This window comes from Oncorhynchus tshawytscha, linkage group LG10 (assembly GCF_018296145.1).
Source record: "Oncorhynchus tshawytscha isolate Ot180627B linkage group LG10, Otsh_v2.0, whole genome shotgun sequence".
Taxonomy (NCBI): Eukaryota; Metazoa; Chordata; class Actinopteri; order Salmoniformes; family Salmonidae; genus Oncorhynchus; species Oncorhynchus tshawytscha.
This window is the reverse complement of record NC_056438.1, coordinates 66925761-66948190: the sequence shown is the minus strand read 5'-3', so window position 1 is coordinate 66948190 and position 22430 is coordinate 66925761. Positions and strand designations below refer to the sequence as shown.

The 22430-nt window shown below is 42.6% G+C and overlaps 1 protein-coding gene across 2 annotated transcripts; it reads left to right on the top strand.

Annotated features, from left to right (window-relative positions):
* The first annotated feature begins 9993 nt into the window (after positions 1-9993).
* Positions 9994-21681, top strand: LOC112260734 (peroxisomal biogenesis factor 19). 2 transcript variants are annotated; one of them, XM_042328899.1, is made up of 8 exons: positions 9994-10102; positions 11097-11194; positions 11409-11571; positions 12238-12323; positions 12482-12655; positions 12818-12991; positions 13102-13146; positions 21627-21681. In XM_042328899.1, the coding sequence occupies exons 1-8, from the start codon at positions 10039-10041 to the stop codon at positions 21669-21671; spliced, it is 849 nt and encodes a 282-aa protein (XP_042184833.1). In that variant the 5' UTR covers positions 9994-10038; the 3' UTR covers positions 21672-21681. The 2 variants fall into 2 exon arrangements, with proteins under 2 accessions (XP_042184833.1, XP_024291814.2); XM_024436046.2 differs by lacking the exon at positions 21627-21681 and adding an exon at positions 13317-14871.
* The last annotated feature ends 749 nt before the right edge of the window (positions 21682-22430 follow it).

The following is a 22430-nucleotide window of genomic DNA, read 5'->3' as shown; positions in this document are numbered from 1 at the left end:
GTCCAGATTGAGTGTTGTTGCAGCTTGTTCCAATCGCTAGCTGCAGCGATCTGAAAAGATGAGCGATCCAGGGATGTGTGTGCTTTGAGGACCATTAACAGAATGTGACTGGCAGAATGGGTGTTGTACGTGGAGGATGAGGGCTGCAGTAGATATCTCAGATAGGGGGGAGTGAGGCCTAAAGAGGGTTTAAAAATAAGCATCAACCAGTGGGTCTTGCGACAGGTATGCAGAGATGATCAGTTTACAGAGGAGTGTAGAGTGCAGTGATGTGTCATGTAAGGAACATTGGTGGCAAATCTGATGGTCGAAGAGTAAATAACATCTAGCCGCTCGAGAGCACCCTTACCTGCCGATCTATAATTGATGTCTCCATAATCTAGCATGGGTAGGATGGTCATCTGAATCAGGGTTAGTTTGGCAGCTGGGGTGAAAGAGGAGCGATTACGATAGAGGAAACCAAGTCTAGATTTATCTTTAGCCTGCAACTTTGATATGTGCTGAGAAAAGGACAGTGTACCATCTAGCCATACTCCCAAGTATAAGACTGTATCATCTGCATATAAATGGATGACTACCTCAGAACTATGCTGATGTAAATTGAGAAGAGGGTGGGGCTAAACCCTCAGGCAAAGGTCTTAATCACACCACTCTTTGAGAGAGGTAGTTAGGGCCAAAGACAGTCCTTTAGCAAACCCACAAGAATGGAATGGTCCAAACCACATGACCTTTTAGAATCGGGCAACCCTGGGTGACTCCATATGATCGAACCCTGGGTACTCCCTTGGTGACAGGCAAAGGCTGAGAAAGCAGATGTTCTGACTTTATATACTGCACTCTTTGAGAGAGGTAGTTAGCAAACCAGGCCAAAGACCCTTCAGACACACCAACACTCCTTAGCAAACCCACAAGAATGGAATGGTCTACCGTATCAAAAGCTTTGGCCAAGTCAATAAAAATAGCAGCACAACATTGCTTAGAATCCAGATCCATTGTCGCCAAATGCAATTCTTGTGGAATAAATCTGCAAGATAATGGTCGAACCAGGGGCTGAACCTGACCGCATGAGGGGAGAAGCGTCGGGGCTAGTCGCATTAGAAGGGGTGGGAGATCAGGAAATTTTCAATTCTCATTTTATTTATGGGGGCGTGTTTAACAATACCACTGAAAATATCAAAAGGTCCAAGCGTCTTCGACAGAGGGGATCAAGCTGATTCTATACCATTTTACAGAGACCAGTTCATGAAGGAAGGCTTGCTCATTAAAGTTTAAGCGTTTATGACAAATCAGAACAGGTCGTTTCACTGAGCAGCCATTACGAACACAGGCTGTAAAACAGTGATCACTAAGGTCATTACAGAAAACAGACTGATAGCTATCAGGATTATTTGTGAGGGTAACGTCGAGGACAGTAGCCTTGAGTCTTTTGGAGTCATACCTTGTGGGATTGGTAATAATCTGAAAAATATTTAGGGCGTCCCATTGCTTTAGGACTGGTCGGGTGGTTTAAGTATGTCCCAGTTTAGGTCACCTAGCAGGACAATTTCAGACTTAGTGTAAGGGGCCAGGAGAGAGTTTAGAGCAGGTAGGGCACAGGCCGGTGCTGATGGAGGACGATAGCACCCAGCAACAGTCAAAAGAGCTATTTGAAAGTTTAATGCTTAGAACCAGAAAATCAAATTGTTTGGGGACAGACTTGGTGGAGACAGAGCACTGAAGGTGATCCTTGGTGAAGATTGCCACTCCCCCACCTTTGCAAGATTTGTCTTGCCGACAAAGGTTATAACAAGAAATGTTAACATCAGTATTCAAAACACTCTTCCTTAACCACATTTCAGCAATGACCAACACATCTGGATTTGATCCATTTTAGGTAATAAGCTTCTAGTGTTTAACGTGCAGAAAACCCAGGCTTTTACGAGAGCAGAAATCAGTGAAGCAGATATCAGAGCACAAGTCAGAATTGGGGCTAGCAACAGTAGATGAGCCAGGGTATACATGCACATTTCCAGATATCAGCAGTGTCAAGACCCGGTTACAAACTCGGGTCTCCAGTGTGAGAAACACTTAGCAAACTGAGCCACTAATAGTCGGCAGAACCCAGAAGATGAGGCAGACACAGCAGTACTTGAGATAGTGTTTTAATAAAGAAAAAGGAATGTTCTTCAGGCAAAAATATAAAACCACAACATCAAAAGTAATTCCAAAAGAAAAAGGTAATCCTCCAAGTCAAAAGGTAAATCCACAAGGTGTTAGGTACAGCAGGAGAAAGCCTCAAAAGATAATCAAAAATAAATAACCAAGAACAAAAACAGAGTACCACAAGACAGTCCAACTGGCGCAACAAATGTTCACAGCATCACTGGGTGCTAACATTCAAACACAGAGCAAAGAACTAAGGGTTTAAATACATTCAAGGGAAACGAGGCACAGGTGCAAATAATAACTGGAAACAAGGGAAAACAAAAGGGTCAAAAAGCGCAATGGGGGCATCTAGTGGCCAAAACCAGAACAATCCTGGCCAAATCCTGACAAGCAGTAATGCAATCAAGGCACTGCAGAGGACAGGGAGAGCTCTGCAGTGCTGATTTATGACATCTGAATGTACATTAGATGGCAACAAGATCATATTATATAGTAATTTCATCAGGTAACTTGAATACAAAGCCGGTGAGAGGTGGGTAGAATAGGATGGGAGGCCAAAAGTCTGTGTAACCAATAGATAGTCAGTGTCCCGAATGTTGGTATAAACATCGTCTGTCCCGTGGTTGGGTAAACAAGAAATGTCATAGTCAACAAAGCAAGCAGGAGTCATGAGGCAAATAGCAAAATAGCAAAATGCACAAGAAAAATATATATAATGACTTGGGGCTAGCCATTGTAAGTTCAGAGTCACTCGTCACAACAGTGTGTGTGTGCTGGAGGCGAGCGAAAGCTCGGGAGAGATGGGGGAGTGTGGTGGGGGTACCTATACCAGACAGGGGGAGACAGGCCAGGGCAGACAGTGAACAGATCGCCAGGTGGAATCCAAACAGCAGTGCAGCAGGCAACCGGAGTAGGTGTCACATCCACTTGGGACATTAAAAACTGTCATATCTTATGTTTCACAGAGCCGTGGCTGAACGATGACATTAAGAACATACAGCCTCTGGTAAGACACCGATACTGGCTCTAAAACCGCACTCAATGAGCTAAATACCGTCATAAACAAACAGGAAAACGCTCATCCAGAGGCGACGGTCCTAGTGGCCGGGGACTTTAATGCAGGGAAACTTAAATCAGTTTTACCTAATTTCAGCATGTTAAATGTGCAACCAGAAGGGAAAAAAATTCTAGACCACCTTTACTCCACACACAGAGACGCGTACAAAGCTCTCCCTTGCCCCCCATTTGGCAAATCTGAACAAATTGATATCCTCGTGATTCATGCTTACAAGTAAAAACTAAAGCAGGAAGCACCAGTGACTCGGTCTATAAAAAAGTGGTCCGATGAAGCAGATGCTAAACTACAGGACTGTTTTGCTAGCACAGACTGGAATATGTTCCGGGATTCTTCCGATGGCATCGAGGAGTACACCACATCAGTCACTGGCTTTATGAACAAGTGCATCGAGGACGTCGTCCCCACAGTGACCGTACGTACATACCCCAAACAATGAGACAGCCTATAGGGAGGAGGTCAGAGACCTGACCGTGTGGTCCAAGGACAACAACCTCTCCCTCAACGTGATCAAGACAAAGGAGATTATTGGAGCAGGTTGAGAGCTTCAAGTTCCTTGGTGTCCACATCACCAACAAACTAACATGGTCCAAGCACACCAAGACAGTCGTGAAGAGGGTATGATAAAGGTTTTACAGCTGCACCATCGAAAGCATCCTGACGGGTTGCATCACTGCCTGGCTATAGCAACTGCTCGGCCTCCGACCGCAAGGCACCACAGAGGGTAGTGCATACGGCCTATATATCACTGGGGCCAAGCTTCCTGTCATCCAGGACCTCTATACCAGGTGGTGTCAGAAGAAGGCCCTAAAAATTATCAAAGACTCCAGCCACCCTAGTCATAGACTGTTCTCTCTGCTACCGCACAGCAAGCGGTACCGGAACGCCAAGTCTAGGTCCAAGAGGCTTCTAAACAGCTTCTACCCCCAAGCCATAAGACTCCTGAACACATAATCAAATGGCTACTCAGACTATTTGCACCCCCCCCTCTCTTATACGCTGCTGCTACTCAATGTTTAATATCTATGTATTGTCACTTTAATAACTCTACCTACATGTACATATTACCTCAATTACATCGACTAACCAGTGCCCCCGCACATTGACTCTGTACCGGTACCCCCTGTATATAGCCTCGCTATTGTTATTTTACTGCTGCTCTTAAATTATTTGTTCATTTTATTTTATTTTTTCTTGGTATTCTTCTTAAAACTGCATTGTTGGTTAAGGGCTTGTAAGTAAGCATTTTACTGTATGCGGCGCATGTGACAAATAAAATAGGATTTGATTTGACACTCCAAACACACATAGAGTAGAATGCAGACATTTATACTGTCTTTTCATACACGCACACACAATCACATACAATCATATTTATCATATCATATTTACGCTGCTGCTACTGTTTATCATATATCCTGATGCCTACTCACCTTACCCCAATACATACGTATCTACATCTATTACTCCAGTATCCCTGCACATTGGAACGCCGTAGCCAGTATACACTTCCTCAAAAGAGTCACATGCCCTGGGACAAGACCTGTGACTTGCCTTGCTCTCTAGAGCAGGGCTCCTTCGAATTGAGTGATAACTGGGGTGATGTTAATTGTTTAGGCGGAGCAACTGAAATGGAAGATTTCCTGAGTCTGTGACACCCGCTGTTTGGTGCGACGCAGACCCGGTGGCGAGCATGATGAAACTGAAAAGACACAGTCGGTCCTTTTGAGTTTCACCTGACAAAGTCATGTTAGAACATGTCAGTTATCCCGAGAAAGCTTTTGTGCCGAACCCACTAAGGTGTTTCAGATGCCAAGCTTATGGTCATGTTGCAGCAGTGGGTAGGAGGGTGATTCTGAGATGTGAGAAGTGTGTAGGAGGGCATGAGACAAAGGAATGTGTAGTATCAGTGGGAAAAACTGTGTGTCAATTGATGGGGAAGGGAAGGGAAGGGAAGGGAAGGGAAGGGAAGGGAAAGGGAATACCTATGCCGCGTCCACATCCTAGTCAGAACAAGGAAACTCAGAAATGTAAGACTTGCTGATTAGTTGAACGCATCACGTGTATAATTACAACCAGCTAGCATGTTGGAAATGTCAGAGTTCCGACTAGCACGTGAATGCAACACTAGTCAGTTGCACAACTGAATGCATTCAATCAAACGTGTCATCTGCATTTGACCCCACCCCTCTGAATCAGAGAGGTGCGGATGCCCATGTTGCTGGGGATCAGAAGTGCCCAGTGCGAGAGAGGCTGGTTGAGTTTGTCAGGGTCAGAGTATAACAGGTTTTGTGTGCTGAGGCAGTGGAGAGAGTAGAGGATGATGGGTCAAGGGTGAGTAGTAGGCCTAAGCCAATACAGAGTGATAGAATATGTGCTTCAGTAACGTTGGCTTCTTAGCATTCATTGACATGTTTATCAACTGTACTGCAGAAATGGAACGTAAATCACAGAAAATAGATGTTGTGGTGGCAGCTGCAGAGAAGTGCTTGGGTGTACAATATTTTACTGCAGAAGGTGTGTTGAACTAAATAATTCTGTCTTTGGCCTGGTGTAGGATCAGTTAGGGTCAAAGTTGTGTTTTTATATTAAATAGTGGTAAATAGGTGTAGGGTTATTTGGTGGTGCAATTTTTCTTTTCCCCCTTTCTTTTTATTTTTGTATCACAAAATGCTACTTGTGGCTTATTTAATCGAATAGAAGTTTCGTAATGCTTAGGTTGTTACGAGTGTACTGATATAAGTAGGACACATGACATCCTGGCAACTTCTTCTTCGATGAGGCTTATTGGCAGTTGCGATCCAATAAATGTTGCATTACCGCCACCAACTAAACTGGAGAGTAACTCCCTTGTAATTTGCACAATTTTAAAAAACCATTAATCCACAAATGCCCAAAAACAAAAGCTAACTACACTCGTTACCCTACTCCACAATAATTTAAACCTATCTAGTCCTACCTCAGGCCAACAGGCTGAAAGGACAGGACACCACCACTCAACACACCCTGTAACTCTTCTAACGTCACACCCAAATACTTCTCTGCAGCTGCCACCACAACCTCTATTTTCTGCAACTTACGTTTCATCCCTGCAGTACAGTTGATAACCATTGCTATGAACGCCAAAAAGCCAATCTTACAGAAACATAGGTCTATCCCTCTGTACTGATACAGATCTACTACTCACACGAATCCTCTCAGGATCCCTCACCCTTTTTAGCATTGTTTTTTATTTAACCCCCCTTTTTCTCCCCAATTTCGATCTTGTCTCATTGCTGCAACTCCCCAACGGGTTCGGGAGGTGAAGGTCGTCCTCTGAAACATGACCTGTCAAACCGCACTTCTTAACACCCACCCGCTTAACCCGGAAGCCAGCCGCACCAATATGTCGGAGGAAACACTGTTCACCTGACAACCGAGGTCAGCCTGCTGCCACATGCCCATAAGCTTGACACCGGTGACAATGTAATGTATTCGGGCACATACGCTCGTACGGGATAACTGAAATATCCGAACATCACTTTATCGTGCAGAGACTCAACATAAAAACTCAAAAGAACAGACAATAACTCTTCTCTTTCACCACTCACACCATCCTGTCTGCATTGCACCAAATGACGAGCATCACAAACACTGGGAATCTTTCCATTCAGTTGGTCCACTTTCACATTCACCGCTGGCCTCGTAATCACTCTTTTCAATGGCAACCTTTTCTTGAGAGGAAAAAAAGTCACATCTCTTGTCCTAATTAATTTGGGGTGAAGTGCCTGCTCCTTCTGACCAGCAGAACCACAAACAATTATCACAAGACCACTTCAAGTTACTTTCATCGATTTCACAGCACCCAACTCCGTTTCCATGTACCCTGAAACCACAAATGGATCAGCAAAAAGGCATAGGCCCACTTTCTCCAAAAATGTCACTCCTACCATCACAGAATCATGTTTTCCTGACCACCGGTGCAAGCCTCGGGCTCCGAGGACTTCACCACACCTGCCACCTCCGATAATTTGACCTCATAACTTTTTCCTCCAGACCTCGATTCAGCAAACAGCTCACTCTACTTACACTTTCTACCATTCTTCTTTGACAAATCTCAATTTTCCCACCATTTTTACCAGACTCAATCTCACCCTCTTCCCCCCCCCTCGCTATCTTAGACCTCTGCCTCTCTTTTCCCCTCCAATCCGCCTCCGTATTCCCAGTACATGTACAGTTGAAGTCGGAAGTTTACATACACTTAGGTTGGAGTCATTAAAACTCGTTTTCCAACCACTCCATAAATTTCTTGTTAACAAGCTATGGTTTTGGCAAGTCGGTTAGGACACCTACTTTGTGCATGAAACAAGTTATTTTTCCAACAGTTGTTTACAGACGGATTATTTCACTTATAATTCACTGTATCACAATTCCAGAGGGTAAGACGTTTACATGCACTAAGTTGACTGTGCTTTTAAACAGCTTGGAAATTCCAGAAAATTATGTCATGGCTTTAGAAGCTTCTGATATACATAATTTGAGTCAATTGGAGGTGTACCTGTGGATGTATTTCAAGGCCTACCTTCAAACTCAGTGCCTCTTTGCTTGACATCATGGGAAAATCAAAAGAAATCAGCCAATACCTCAGGAAAAAATTGCAGACCTCCACAAGTCTGGTCCGTCCTTGGGAGCAATTTCCAAACACCTGAAGGTACCACATTCATCTGTACAAACAATAGTACGCAAGTATAAACACCATGGGAACACGCAGCTGTCATACCGCTCATGAAGGAGACATGTTCTGTCTCCTAGAGATGAACGTACTTTGGTGCGAAAAGTGCAAATCAATCCCAGAACAAGAGCAAAGGACCTTGAGAAGATGCTGGAGGAAACAGGTACAAAAGTATCTATATCCACAGTAAAACGAGTCCTATATCGACATAACCTGAAAGGCCGCTCAGCAAGGAAGAAGCCACTGCTCCAAAACTGCCATAAAAAAGCCAGACTATGGTTTGCAACTGCACATGGGGACAAAGATTGTTATTTTTAGAGAAATGTCCTCTGGTCTGATGAAACAAAAATAGAACTGTTTGGCCATAAGGACCATCGTTATGTTTGGAGAAAAAAGGGGGAGGCTTGCAAGACGATGGAACACCATCCCAACCGTGAAGCACGGGGGTGGCAGCATCATGTTGTGGGGGTGCTTTTCTGCAAGAGGGACTGGTGCACTTCACAAATAGATGGCATCATGAGGCAGGAAAATTATGTTAATATATTGAAGCAACATCTCAAGACATCAGTCAGGAAGTTAAAGCTTGCTCGCAAATGGGTCTTCCAAATGGACAATGACCCCAAGCTTACTTCCAAAGTTGTGGCAAAATGGCTGAAGGACAACAAAGTCAAGGTATTGGAGTGGCCATTACAATAATGTTTGACCCAAATTAAACAATTCAAAGGAAATGCTACTAAATACTAATTGAGTGTATGTAAACTTCTGACCCACTGGGAATGTGATGAAAGAAATTAAAGCTGAAATAAATCGTTATCTCTACTATTATTCTGACATTTCACATTCTTAAAATAAAGTGGTGATCCTAACTGACCTAAGAAAGGGAATGTTTACTAGGATTAAATGTCAGGAATTGTGAAAAACTGAGTTTAAATCTATTTGGCTAAGGTGTATGTAAACTTCTGACTTCAACTGTATATGTCTCCTTATGATAATATTGTACTTTTTCTAACATACAAAATCTTGTTCTTGCCCTTTCAAGCAACATCATTTTAATCTCCTCTCCTTGGATGGACACCTTTCTTCATTTAATTTAAATGTAGACTAATAAATAATTTCCTCTGTAATCAATAATGGTTTATGGAAATTGACAGAATATTTCTACATCTCACACTAGAGTTGCCAACTGTCTATCGCGGCAACTTTGAGAACAAAATATACTGAACAAAAATCTAAACTCAACATGCAACAGTTCATAGAAGGAAATCAGTCAATTGAAAAAAATGATTAGCTTTTTGTGCTTATGGAACATCTCTGGGATCTTTTATTTTAGCTCATGAAACATGGGACCAACGCTTTACATGTTGCGTTTATATATTTTTTCAGTAGATATCGGAGTTGTGCCTGTTGTTCACACAGCCCTCTCATCAGCTAGAATGGTCCCACCTGATCTCCCCGACTGACCTCCATTTTTGAAGAAATGTATTCTCATTGCTAGTGCCATGTGTAACTGCATACTTTGAGAGTCTGAAAGTGGACGTTGCAAAAATAATTGGGTGGATCAACGGAGATGGGTGTAACATCAGCGCTTCATTATTGGTTATACTGGCCATAACCAGCTGCACAGTGGGTCAGCTTAATGTTTACATAGGAGGTTAAGATAACTAACATAGAGGGTTAGGAGAATTAACACAGCAGGTTAGGAGAATGCGGTTAAGGTTGGGAAAGGGTTAGGCTTAGCCATTAACACAGGTTAGGAGAACTAACGCAGCAGTTTAGGAGAATTAACATGGCAGGTTAGGAAAATAGTTAGGTTTAGCAAAAATGCTACTTGTCAACATTGAACTCGTTGTGCCATGCATTGAACTCAATCAGCCATGCAAAACGGTCTTGAGTAGCAACAAATCTGCCCAATTAGCTCCATATAAGCAGTTAGTTATCGTTAATCTCATCTATGAAGAAGACTCGTTAGAGCGGTAACTTGAGTATCTGGTCAATATAATAAATAATCTGTGTATAAATCCATCCCAGAGTGACGCACAATTCGCGTCGATTTTATACGCACACGTCATTTTACTGCGTCTACAGTAAATTTGTTTGGAGAGAGAAGATGGCGTCAGAATCAGCGGAAACGTTAGCCGAACAGGACACAGAACTGGACGAGTTATTGGACAGTAAGATTTGACATTACTCCCGAGTGAAGTATCAATCCTGCAAATACATTAATTAATACAAAGAATTGTGTCAAACGTGGCGCAGCGGAGCAACGTGCCTTGTTAGCGAGGTAACGTTAGCTAGTTTAGCCTAGTTGGTGGAATGTGGTTGGTCCTGCCTGGCAAGTCCAGAACCAAAGTCAGGCATTCTCTTACAAAATCTCCTGCTTTTGCTGTTTACAAAAATGTCACCATTAGCATTACAACGCTGCAGCAGATGGCTCAGTGGGGATGTATAGCTATAATATAATTTGTCGTCAACTTTGACCCCGATTTGACAAAAATGTAACATCATAATGTGTTAAGCTAAACTGTTCTTGAAATGTATATCATTGTTGTATGGTTGGAGCGCAAGTATGACAGCTAGTGAGATCTGGATTTACAGACCTATCTGTTATAGTTTCTGTCAACTGGCCTGCCGATTTTAATTCATAATAGTATTGCATACTAGAAGCCGATGGCGCTTTGTGTATTGTAACGACCCTGCGTTTAGAGGCGCGGATATCGACCCTGCCTGAGCAAGCTTTTGCGGCGCAGTCGATAGCCCGCTGGACTTCGGGATAGAAGGTCGAAGGTTCGAGACCTGCTCCCTGCTGTTTCATTACAGTATTATTCACTATGGCCTACCAGACTACTATTATCTTGATAGCAGGAATTTAATGGAGATGATCATAATCTGTCGTTTTTAATGTTTCAAGTAGTTTGGTGAAGTTGTACTCCTAACATCAGAGATGGTAATGGTTTCTAAAGTAGAAGTAGTGACCTCATCATACTGACAATCAACTAATGCATGACTGAATTGCACATTGACCCAGACTTTGAAGAGTTTACCTTTGACCTCTAACTACCTGCTCAATCCCTTCACCTTGCCTTGACCATGCTTCCACCTGTTCCTGTGAAATGCTGCTATCTGTGCCACTGCATTTCAGCTTTTACTGACTTTCCTCTACTAAAGGTGCACTCGATGACTTTGAAAAGACAAACCCAGCCCCCCCAGCCCCAGTTCCTGCTGCTGCCGCGGCTCCCCCATCAGCCAAGGGCAGTGAGGAGAAAGTGAGTGAATATTTTCCCTGGTTTCTAGAATGTCCCTTAACTTCACCAATTGCCTGGAGCTTGCATATAAGAGCTGTAGTTTTTAGTGTTCAGATTGCGGTACAGATGTTATCTTTCAGTGTCTCAAGTCTGTCAACCCTTTCCATTTCTGTCTGTATATGGGGGAAGATCAATTTAACAGTTTGTTTACTTGTTGATGCACATCTCTCTCTAGCCCCCTCTACTGGAAGACAGTAAGTTCTTTGAGGCTCTGTTTGAAGGGGAGATGGCCTCTCAGGCGAAGGAGGAGTGGGAGAAAGCCATGACTGAACTCGCACAGGAAGAACCTGAGCTGCTGCAACACTTTCACAAATTGTCAGAGGCAGCAGGGAAAGTTGGTAAGCATCCACATATTTTCAGTTCCGTTCTTTTGTGCCTGTCAATGTAATAACTCGTACCCATGCACGTTGTTCTCAGTACCGATACTCTTTGTAAATAGTAACACAATATAATGAGACTTTCTTTTTTTTTTTTTTTTTGCTAATTTAGCTCTGCATTGTTGGGAAAGTAAGCGCTTCACGCACTGGAGGCTGGCTTATAATATAATGAGCAAAGTGAATAAAATGTCAAACACCTGGTAACCTTTTAGTCATTTAGCAGACACTCTTATCCAGAGTGACTTACAGGAGCAATTATGGTTAAGTGCCTTGTTCAAGGGCACATCTGCAGATTTTTCACCTAATCAGCTCGGGGATTTGAACCAGCGACCTTTCAGTTACTGGCCCAACACTCTTAACCGCTAGGCTACCTGTCACCCAATGTTAGATGGATTTGATATCATTCCACTCTAGCCATTAACACAAGCCCGTCCTCCCCAATTAAGGTGCCACAACCTCCTGTGATTTCTTGGTAAAATCACAGGATTTTGTGCTGTTGTATTCGGGACATCTGACAAATAAAGTTTGATTTGATGATTGATTTGAGGTGGGGGGTTTCATCTCAGTATTTTTTACGCTGTGTTTTGCAGGGAAAACATTCACTCAAACTGTCCTCCATTTGAACAGGTACTGATGTAGCCTCCCAACAAGAATTCACTTCCTGTCTCAAAGACACCCTCAGCGGGTTGGCGAAAAATGCAGACAACTTACAGGTAGTTTAGATTGTAAATGTTTTTTATAAGTTATGGAAGGTTTGGTTGTCACCACCCTTGGACATTGTTCTGAAAATATTGAAACTTTGGACCATTAGCAAAATGTCTGTTTCTTTGGTCTTAGATGCGTTTCAGACTGTTCTGTTTTTATTCTTCAGAGTGCAGGTTTGGCTGGAGAGGATCTAGCAAAGACTCTGGAAGGGCTGGGATTGGATGAGGGTGGACAGGGGGGCGGGGAAGATGGAAACATCTTGCCGATTATGCAGTCCATCATGCAGAATCTACTCTCCAAGGAAGTGCTCTACCCATCTCTCAAAGAGATCACTGAGAAGGTTAGTGTTTTTTCTGTCCATATGTTTGGGTTTTCCCTAAAAATGTATATGGTTAACAAGCCACTAGCAGATGTTGATTCTTGTTTTTATAGATCTTTCCCTTGTATGCCCTTTACACAACTTTCTAACTGGATAACTGACTGTTATTCAATCCTCATGCAGTATCCTGAGTGGTTGAACAGCAATCGCCAGTCCCTCCCGGCAGATCAGTTCCAGCGTTACGAACAGCAGCACAAGGTCATGGGAGAGATCTGCAGCCAGTTTGAGAAGGAGGGAGAGCGAAGTGGAAGGGATGGGGAGAATCGCTTTGAGAGCATTCTGGAACTCATGCAGCAGGTGAGACGGAGGACTGTTTCTTACCTGCATGAATTGTTGGTTGTCATTCATACTGACTGATGGTTTGCTATGCATGGATATTGATTATGAGTTATTGTCTGAATTTTCAGCTACAAGACCTGGGCCAACCACCCAAAGAGCTGGCTGGTGAATCGGTATGTTTCTCCTCTCACTTGCTCTCTTTGTCCTTCAGCTACCAACTTTTGTTATTGCAGCTGCATAGTATATTTTCTTGGACAGGGTCCATCTGGTAAAATAAACTATCTAAATGTGTTATACAGAATGAATTCAAATTAAATGAAACCCACTCTGTCCCCCCCATCAGCCACCTGGCCTGAACTTTGACCTGGAATCCCTGAATCTCCCAGGAGCCTCTGGGGCTGGAGCGGCAGAGCAGTGCTCAATCATGTGATGTCAGAGCAGCCAGATCAATAGATGCACAGGCTAGGAGCTGTGTGCGAGGGGGGGATGATGAGAGAGGACGATCGATCACAAGACAAGGAGGAGAACGAGACTGTTTGCACTGCTCTCCTCGCAACAGATGTTTCTGTGTCTACAGAGAAGGCACAGTCAAGGGTGGCACAACAAACCAATGTTACCACCCTTCGGTAACTCACTGATCATCACTTCACTGATTTTAAATTAATTGCTTTGGTTTTTCGTAAGCTTTTCCAGGTCATTCATAGTACAGGTAGTAGCATACCCACACACACAGCTCAAATGACTAGCGCTTGACTTATGAGTCCATTTTTACACTCACCATTGTTTAGCCTCATGGTAGAACTGGTTGAACTGGCCTATTGGTTAAAATGGTGCCTTGCATTATTGTTATAAACCTTACAGCAAGGATAGTAGGATTCTCTGTTGTGAGAGTTGCTGAGTGATGATTGAGTTGTTTCATAGCTGCAGTATCATCATGGGGCTGCGTGCCCAACAAAGGGTGTTGAGCCACCGTCACAGTTCCACTCAATCAATAAAGTAACACCAACACCCCAGGGATTGATTAGGTTGTTTCTGACCACTAGTTTATAGTTATAAATTTAGCCATTTTCATCATTAATACTGTTAATGTAACATGCATGTAGATTAATATTGTTGGTTGCATAACCAGTGTACATTTGTGAATTATTTAAAGAAAATGGAGGAGTTAAACTTACCTCGTTCTAATTTCATAATCATAAGACGGCTAACCGATTTTTAGAGACTGACTTTACCTTGGTTAGTTATATAGTATCTTCCCAAAAGCTACTATGTTGTACCAGAGACTGTATATGGCTGTGCACTTGATTTGACCTCTAGTTTTCTTGACGTCGGTTCAAACATTGTTACATCCACAAGATGTAAGAACCAGTCCTGTGGCCAATTGTGACATATATTTATAATTGACATTATTCAAGTTTTTAAACAGGTTAGCGAGGTTGGTGCTCTGGTTTGCGCATGGGGCTAGAGCTCGATGGGGCTAGAGCCAAGGTCGGTCAGTAACCATCGGGATTAAGACGGTCCCCTGAATCCCGGGGCGTCTGTCCAGTAGTGGGACTCTTTTGTGACTGTGGTTATAACCCTCCTAGCTTTTTATGCACTACAAGTTATGGAAAAAAGGTTTCTGACACCGTGACCACAATGTCGAAATTGGATTTGGGCCATGATGAGAGAATATTGTTTCGCATGATTATATCGAAACCAGTACCACTACTGGTATGTGACCCTGCTGTTTTTCTTGTGATCAAAATGATACGAATATATAGCATTTATTTAAGGGACAGACACAAGTAGTAAAACAGTTCAAATAATTTCAGAGAATCTTTACAAGAGTTGAAGTGATGTGCAAAAATGACTTTGCTGTGGGCACAGTGATTAGTAGTTAAAATGACTGTGAATTACCCCTTGTGTTTGCTGTTCATTTGGAGTGAGTGGAGTGACATTCTTGATATTTCATATGCCAACATATGCTTTGACTGAATCTTGGGGAGTACCGCTGTAGTTAATGATTTTCATTAGTCAAATTGGGTGCTACTTCATTAGGTATGTACTCTTTCATACCCTATATCCAGACATGTTCGTTCTGGTTGTGTAATTTATTGGCAGCTGGCATCTAGAGTAGTCACCTTATCACCTCAAACATTGGGATTTACTTCACTTGTGGTAAACATACAGTACCAGCCAAAAGTTTGGACACCTACTCATTCAAGGGTTTTTCTTTATTTTTACTATTTTCTACATTTTAGAATAATAGTGAAGACATCAAAACTAACCAAAAAGTGTTAAACAAATCCAAATATATTTGAGATACTTCAAATAGCCACTCATTGCTTTGATAAGCTTTGCACACTTGGCATTCTCTCAACCAGCTTCACCTGGAATGCTTTTCGAACAGTCTTATGCTGAGCACTTGTTGGCTACTTTCAATCTGCGGTCCAATTAATCCCAAACCTTCTCTATTGGGTTGAGGTGAGGTGATTGTGGAGGCCAGGTCATCTGATGCAGCACTCATCACTCTCCTTATTTGTCAAATAGCCCTTACACAGCCTGTAGGTGTGTTGGGTCACTGTGCTGTTGAAAAACATGATAGTCCCACTAAGTGCAAACCCAGATGTGATGGCGTATCGCTGGATAATGCTGTTGTAGCCATGCTGGTTAAGTTTGCTTTGAATTCTAAATAAATCACTGACAGCGTCATCAGCAAACCACCATAACACCACCTCCTCCATACTTCACGGTGGGAACCACACATGCGTCGATCATCTGTTCACCTACTCTGCGCCTCAGAAAGACATGGTGGTTGGAACCAAAAAATCTCACATTTGGAATCCAGACCAAAGGACACATTTCCATTGCTTGTGTTTCTTGGCCAAAGCCAGTCACTTCTAATTGGTGTCCTTTAGTAGTGGGTTCTTTGCGGCAATTCGACCATGAAGGCCTGATTCATGCAGTCTCCTCTGAACAGTTGATGTTGAGATGTCTGTTGTTTGAACTCTGAAGAATTTATTTGTAATTTCTGAGGCTGGTAACTCTAATGAACTTATCCTCTGAAGCAGAGGTAACTCTTGGTCTTCCTTTCCTGTGGCGGTCCTCATGAGAGCCAGTTTCATCATAGTGCTTGATTTTGTTTTGCAACTGCACTTGAATAAACCTTTTCAAAGTTCTTGAAATTTTACGGATTGACCGACCATGTCTTAAAGTAATGATGGATTGTCGTTTCTTTGCTGATTTCTTTTCTTCTATGAGGTTAAATGGCGGTTGGCATCCAATTGGTTGCATTACTGCCACCTACTAGACTGAAGTTCAACCCCCTTATACTTTACTTAAAAAATAAAAAAGTACTAAACAAATACCCTACCATCTAACACTACTCACTAATTTCAAAATTATATAAAATAAAATTAACCCCCCCCCCCACTCCACTAATTAAATGTATTTATTCCTACCTCGGGACATCGCCACTTAACACATCCTGTAACTCTAAGTCTCGTACACCCAAATACCTCTCTGGGGATGCCACCACAACCTCCATTTTCTGAGACTTCCGATCCATCCCTGCAGTACAATTTAATAACCATTGCTATAAATGCTAAAAATCCAATCTTACTGAAACTTATTTCACTTTTGGCCTATCCCTCTGTTTTGGTATATCTTTACTACTCTCACCACTCCTCCCCTTACCCATCTTCCTCAACTGTCTTCACTGCCTCAGCATATGACAACTTATGCACTACTCTAACCCTGGAAACCTCAACCTGCCTCTCTCGCATGGGACATTTCTGATCCCCATCTCCATGGGCACCCCTAAAATTAACACATTCCACTACTTTCCCCAATACTACACATTTTTTTTGTCTCATGCCCTTCTGCACATTTCAAACACCTTGGACCCTCCCTCCAACACACTGCTGCCACATGCCCATAAGCTTGACACCTGTAGCATCTTAATGTATTCGGCACATACGCTCGTACAGGATAACTTTTTATCCTAACTTCACATTGTCAGGCAAAGACTCATCTTCAAAACTCAAAAGAACAATGACTCTTCTGTTTCCCCACTCTCGCCACTCTGTCTGCATCACATCAAACAATGAGCATCACATACACCGGGAATCTTTCCCCTCAGCTGGTCAATGTTTATTTCTACTGCTACCCCAGTTATCACTCCATTCATTGGTTCTGTTTCTTGAGAACGAAACAATTCACTTTTCTTGCCCCCATTCATTTTACTTTGAGCGCATTCTTCCTCTGCCCAACAGAAACACAAACAATTATCACTAGACCACTTCTAGTTACCCTCATCGATTCCACATGACCCAACTCTTTTTTTTTTTTCACCCACCGTGAATCCACAAATGGATTGGCCAAAAGGCATGAGTCCACTTTTTCCATAAACTTCACTCCTACTGTCACGGACTCTTGTTCATCCTGATCCCAGGTGCATACCTCAGTCTCCGATAACTTTACTGCACCTACCACCTCCGATACTTCACCCTCATTCACTTCCATTTCTCCTCCTGTCTTCAGCTCCCTCTGCTTACACTTTCTACCATTCCTCTTTGACAACCAATCTTCCTTTTCCCACCATTTTTATCCGACTCAAGCTCACCCTCTTATTTTCTCACTCTCAGACCTCTTCTCTCTGTTTTTCCCTCCATTCCTTCTCCGTTTTCCAAGTACATGTCTCCTTATGATAATACTGCCGCTCCACCCCTGACACTCATCTTGTACTTGCTTTCTCTAGGGACTCCATTTTCCCCTTCCGGAGTTCTGCTCTTGTCCCCAATAATGTGCCTGCAACAGCGCAGCTGCTTTTTGCTTATTTGAGCCATAATATGGATTTGGTCTTTTACCATCTAGGGCTACTGATTGGTCTCAAATGCATTTAGAAGGAAAGAAATTGTACAAATGAACTTTTAACAAGGCACACTTGTTCATTGAAATGCATTCCAGGTGGCTAGCTCATGAAGCTGATCGAGAGAATGCCAAGAGTGTGCAAAGCTGTCATCAAGGCAAAGGGAGGCTACTTTGAAGAATATCAAATATATTTTGATTTGTTTAACACTTATTTGGTTACTACATGATTCCATATGTGTTATTTCATAGTTTTGATGTCTTCACTATTATACAATGTGGAAAATAGTAAAAAATAAAGAAAATCCTTGAATGAGTAGGTGTGTCCAAACTTTTGACTGGTACTGTATATCAGGCTGATAGACTAGTGGAACAGCAGATAAGAGAAGTGTGATAGAAATAGCGGAGAACGTATAGGCTTACCATTGACATATGGTAATGGCTGTGGAGAGAAGATGAAGGTAGCCTATGTATTGTCAGAGTTACTGCCTCATGTTACAGCAAAAGGAACATGATCAGTCCATGTAACTGTCGGAGCTGATAGCCTCTGCTCTCAGGACTGGTGTCATTCAACCAATTATTTCTACCCAATTAGCTACATGTCTCTTTCCACTATCATCATTAAATTATCAGCCTGGATATATTGTATAAATCAACTCTGGAATATGTAGGCCTATTAAGAAATAAACTAACAATGTTTATCAAATAAACAAACTCAGTGCAGTCTTCCTTTTTGTTTTATGTTCTGTTCAGATCTCAAAGCAATACCATTGCTGGTTGAGAAATTGGGAACTGGTAGTTGTGTACACATGATGTCCATGTCCAATTGATACATTTTTAAAATGTACATTATTGAGGTTTTTTATTTAACCTTTATTTAACTAGGCAAGTCCGTTAAGAACATATTATTTACACTGATTGCCTACTAGAAGGCAAAAGGCCTCTTGCGGGGATGGAGGCTGGGATTTAAAACAAAATATATAGGACAAAACACACATCACGACAAGAGAGACAACACTACATAAAGAGAGACCTACTCAATCACTTTTTATAGCTACTGTTTACAGGCCTCCTGGGCCGTATACAGCGTTCCTCAATGAGTTCCCTGAATTCTTATTGGACCTTGTAGTCATGGCAGAAAATATTCACATTTTTGGTGACTTTAATATTCACATGGAAAAGTCCTCAGACACACTCCAAAAGGATTTCGGAGCCATCATCGACTCAGTGGGTTTGGTCCAACATGTCTCTGGACCTACTCACTGCCACAGTCATACTCTGGACCTAGTTGTGTCCTGGAGAATAAATATCGGACCACAATTTATTTACATTTGCAATCGCAACAAATAATCTGCTCAGACCCCAACCAAGGATCATCAAAAGCCGTGCTATAAATTCTCAGACAACCCAAAGATTCCTAGATGCCCTTCCACTCCCTCCACCTACCCAAGGACGTTAGAGTACAACCATCAGTTAACCACCCAACTGAGGAACTTAATTTAACCTTGAGTAAATACCCTAGATGCAGTTGCACCCCTAAAAACAAAAAACATTTGTCATAAGAAACTAGCTCCCTGGTATACAGAAAATATCAGAGCCCTGAAGCAAGCTTCCAGAAAATTGGAACGGAAATGGCCCTACACCAAATTGTAAATCTTCCGATTTTCTTGGAAAGACAGTACCGTGCAGTATCGAAGAGCCCTCACTGCTGCTCAATCATCCGACTTAATTGATGAAAGTAAGACCAATCCAAAATGTATTTTGATACTGTCGCAAAGCTAACTAAAAAGCAGCATTCCCCAAGAGAGGATGGCTTTCAAGTCAGCAGTGATAAATTCATGAACTTCTTTGACGCAAATTACGGACTCCTCTTTAAATCTGCGTATTTCTCCAAAACTCAGTTGTCCTGAGTCTGCACAACACTGCCAGGACCTAGGATCAAGGGAGACACTCAAGTTTTTTAATACTATATCTCTTGACACATTGATGAAAATAGTCATGGTCTCTAAACCTTCAAGCTGCATACTGGACCCTATTGCAACTAAACTACTGAAAGAGCTGCTTCCTGTGCTTGGCCCTCCTATGTTGAACATAATAAATGGCTCCCTATCCACCGGATGTTTACCAACCTCTCTAAAAGCCTCTCTTGAAAAAGCCAAACCTTGACACAGAAAATATAAAAAACTATCGGCCTATATCAAGTCTCCCATTCCTCTCAAACATTTTAGAAAAAGCTGTTGCGCAGCAACTCACTAGCTTCCTGAAGACAAAATATGTATACGAAATGTTTCAGTCTGGTTTTAGACCCCATTATAGCACTGAGACTTTACTCATGAAGGTGGTAAATTACCTTTTAATGGTGTCAGACCAAGGCTCTCCATCTGTCCTCCTGCTCCTAGACCTTAGTGCTGCTTTTGATACCATCGATCACCACATTCTTTTGGAGAGATTGAAAACCCAAATTGGTCTACACGGACAAGTTCTGGCCCGGTTTAGGCCTTATCTGTCGGAAAGATATCAGTTTGTCTCTGTGGATGGTTTGTCCTCTGACAAATCAACTGTAAATTTCGGTGTTCCTCAAGGTTCCGTTTAGGACCACTATTGTTTTCACTATATATTTTACCTCTTGGTGATGTCATTCGGAAAAATAATGTTAACTTTCACTGCTATGCGGACGATACACAGCTGTACATTTCAATGAATCATGGTGAATCACCAAAATTGCCCTCCCTGGAAGCCTGTGTTTCAGACATAAGGAAGTGGATGAAGGCAAATGTTTTACTTTTAAACTCGAACAAAACATAGATGCTTGTTCTAGGTCCCAATAAACTAAGAGATCTTCTGTTGGATCTGACAATTAATCTTGACGGTTGTACAGTCGTCTCAAATAAAACTGTGAAGGACCTTGGCATTACTCTGGACCCTGATCTCTCTTTTGACAAACATATCAAGACTTTCAAGGACAGCTTTTTTCCATCTACGGAACATTTGACAAAAATCAGAAACATTTCCGTCTAAAAATGATGCATAAAAATTAATCCCATGCTTTTGTCACTTCTTGATTAGACTACTGCAATGCTCTACTTTCTGGCTACCTGGATAAAGCACTAAATAAACTTCATTTAACTTTAGTGCTAAACATGGTTGCTAGAATCTTGACTAGAACCAAAATATTGGATCATATTACTCCTCTCATCTCTTCAGTAGGTCCTATGATTGAGTGTAGTCTGGCCCAGGGGTGTGAAGGTGAACTGAAAGGCACTGGAGCGATGAACCTCCTTGCTGTTTCTGCCTGGACGGTTCCCCTCTCTCCACTGTGATTCTCTGCCTCTAACCCTATTACATGGGCTGAGTCACTTACTTACTGGTGCTCTTCCATGCCGTCCCTAGGAAGCGTGCGTAACTTGAGTGTGTTGAGACACTGTCATGATCTTCCTGTCTGGGTTGGCGCCTCCCTCGGGTTCGTGCCGTGGGGGAGATCTTCGTGGACTATATTCGAGCTTGTCTCAGGGTAGCAAATTGGTGGTTAAAGATATCCCTCTAGTGGTGTGGGTGCTATGCTTTGGCAAAATGGGTGGGGTTATATCCTGCCTGGTTGGCCCTGTCCGGGGGTATAGTCGGACGGGCCACAGAGTCTCCCGACTCCTCCTGTCTCAGCCTCCAGTAATTATGCTGCAATAGTTTTTGTCGGGGGGCTAGAGTCAGTCTGTGAAATCTTGAGTATTTCTCCTGTCTTATACAGTGTTCAGTGTGAATTTAAGTATGCTCCCTCTAATTCTCACTCTCTCTTTCTCTTCTCAAGGAGGACCTGAGCCCTAGGACCATGCCTCAGGATGACCTGGCCTGATGACTCCTTGCTGTCCCCAGTCCACCTGGTAGTGCTGCTGCTCCAGTTTCAACCATTCTGCCTGCGGCTATGGAACCCTGACCTCTTCACCGGACGTGTTACCTTGTCCCGGACCTGCTGTTTTCGACTTTCTCTCTCTACCGCACCTGCTGTCTCTAACTCTGAATGATCGGCTATGAAAAGCCAACTGAGATTTATTCCTGAGGTGCTGACCTGTTGCACCCTCTACAACCACTGTGATTATTATTTTTTTGACCCTGCTGGTCATCTATGAACGTTTGAACATCTTGGCCATGTACTGTTATAATCTCTACCTGGCCCAGCCAGAAGAGGACTGGCCACTCCTCAGAGCCCTGTTCCTCTCAAGGTTTCTTCCTAGGTTCCTGCCTTTATAGGGAGTTTTTCCTAGCCACTGTGCTTCTACATCTGCATTGCTTGCTGTTTGGGGTTTTAGGCTGTGTTTCTGTATAGCACTTTGTGACACCGGCTAATGTAAAAAGGGCTTTACAAATATATTTGATTTGAATAAGACAACATAGCATGGCATCAACACATGAAAACACAGCATGGTAGCAACACAACATGGCAGCACCACAACATTGTAGCAGTGCAAAACATGGTACAAACATTATTGGGCACAAACAGCACGAAGGGCAGGAATACAGCATGCAAAGCAGCCACAACTGTCAGTAAGAGTGTCCATGATTGAGTCTTTGAATGATTATATAAAGGAGAATTTGGTAGAAAGCTGGATTCTAC

Bases quoted from the DNA above. Each gene is read 5' to 3' on its own strand.
- LOC112260734 (XM_024436046.2), top strand. From the start codon at position 10,039: ATGGCGTCAGAATCAGCGGAAACGTTAGCCGAACAGGACACAGAACTG. The intron at 10,103-11,096 runs GTAAGATTTGAC...CCTCTACTAAAG, and splicing joins ACTGGACGAGTTATTGGACA to GTGCACTCGATGACTTTGAA. The intron at 12,992-13,101 runs GTGAGACGGAGG...CTGAATTTTCAG, and splicing joins TTCTGGAACTCATGCAGCAG to CTACAAGACCTGGGCCAACC.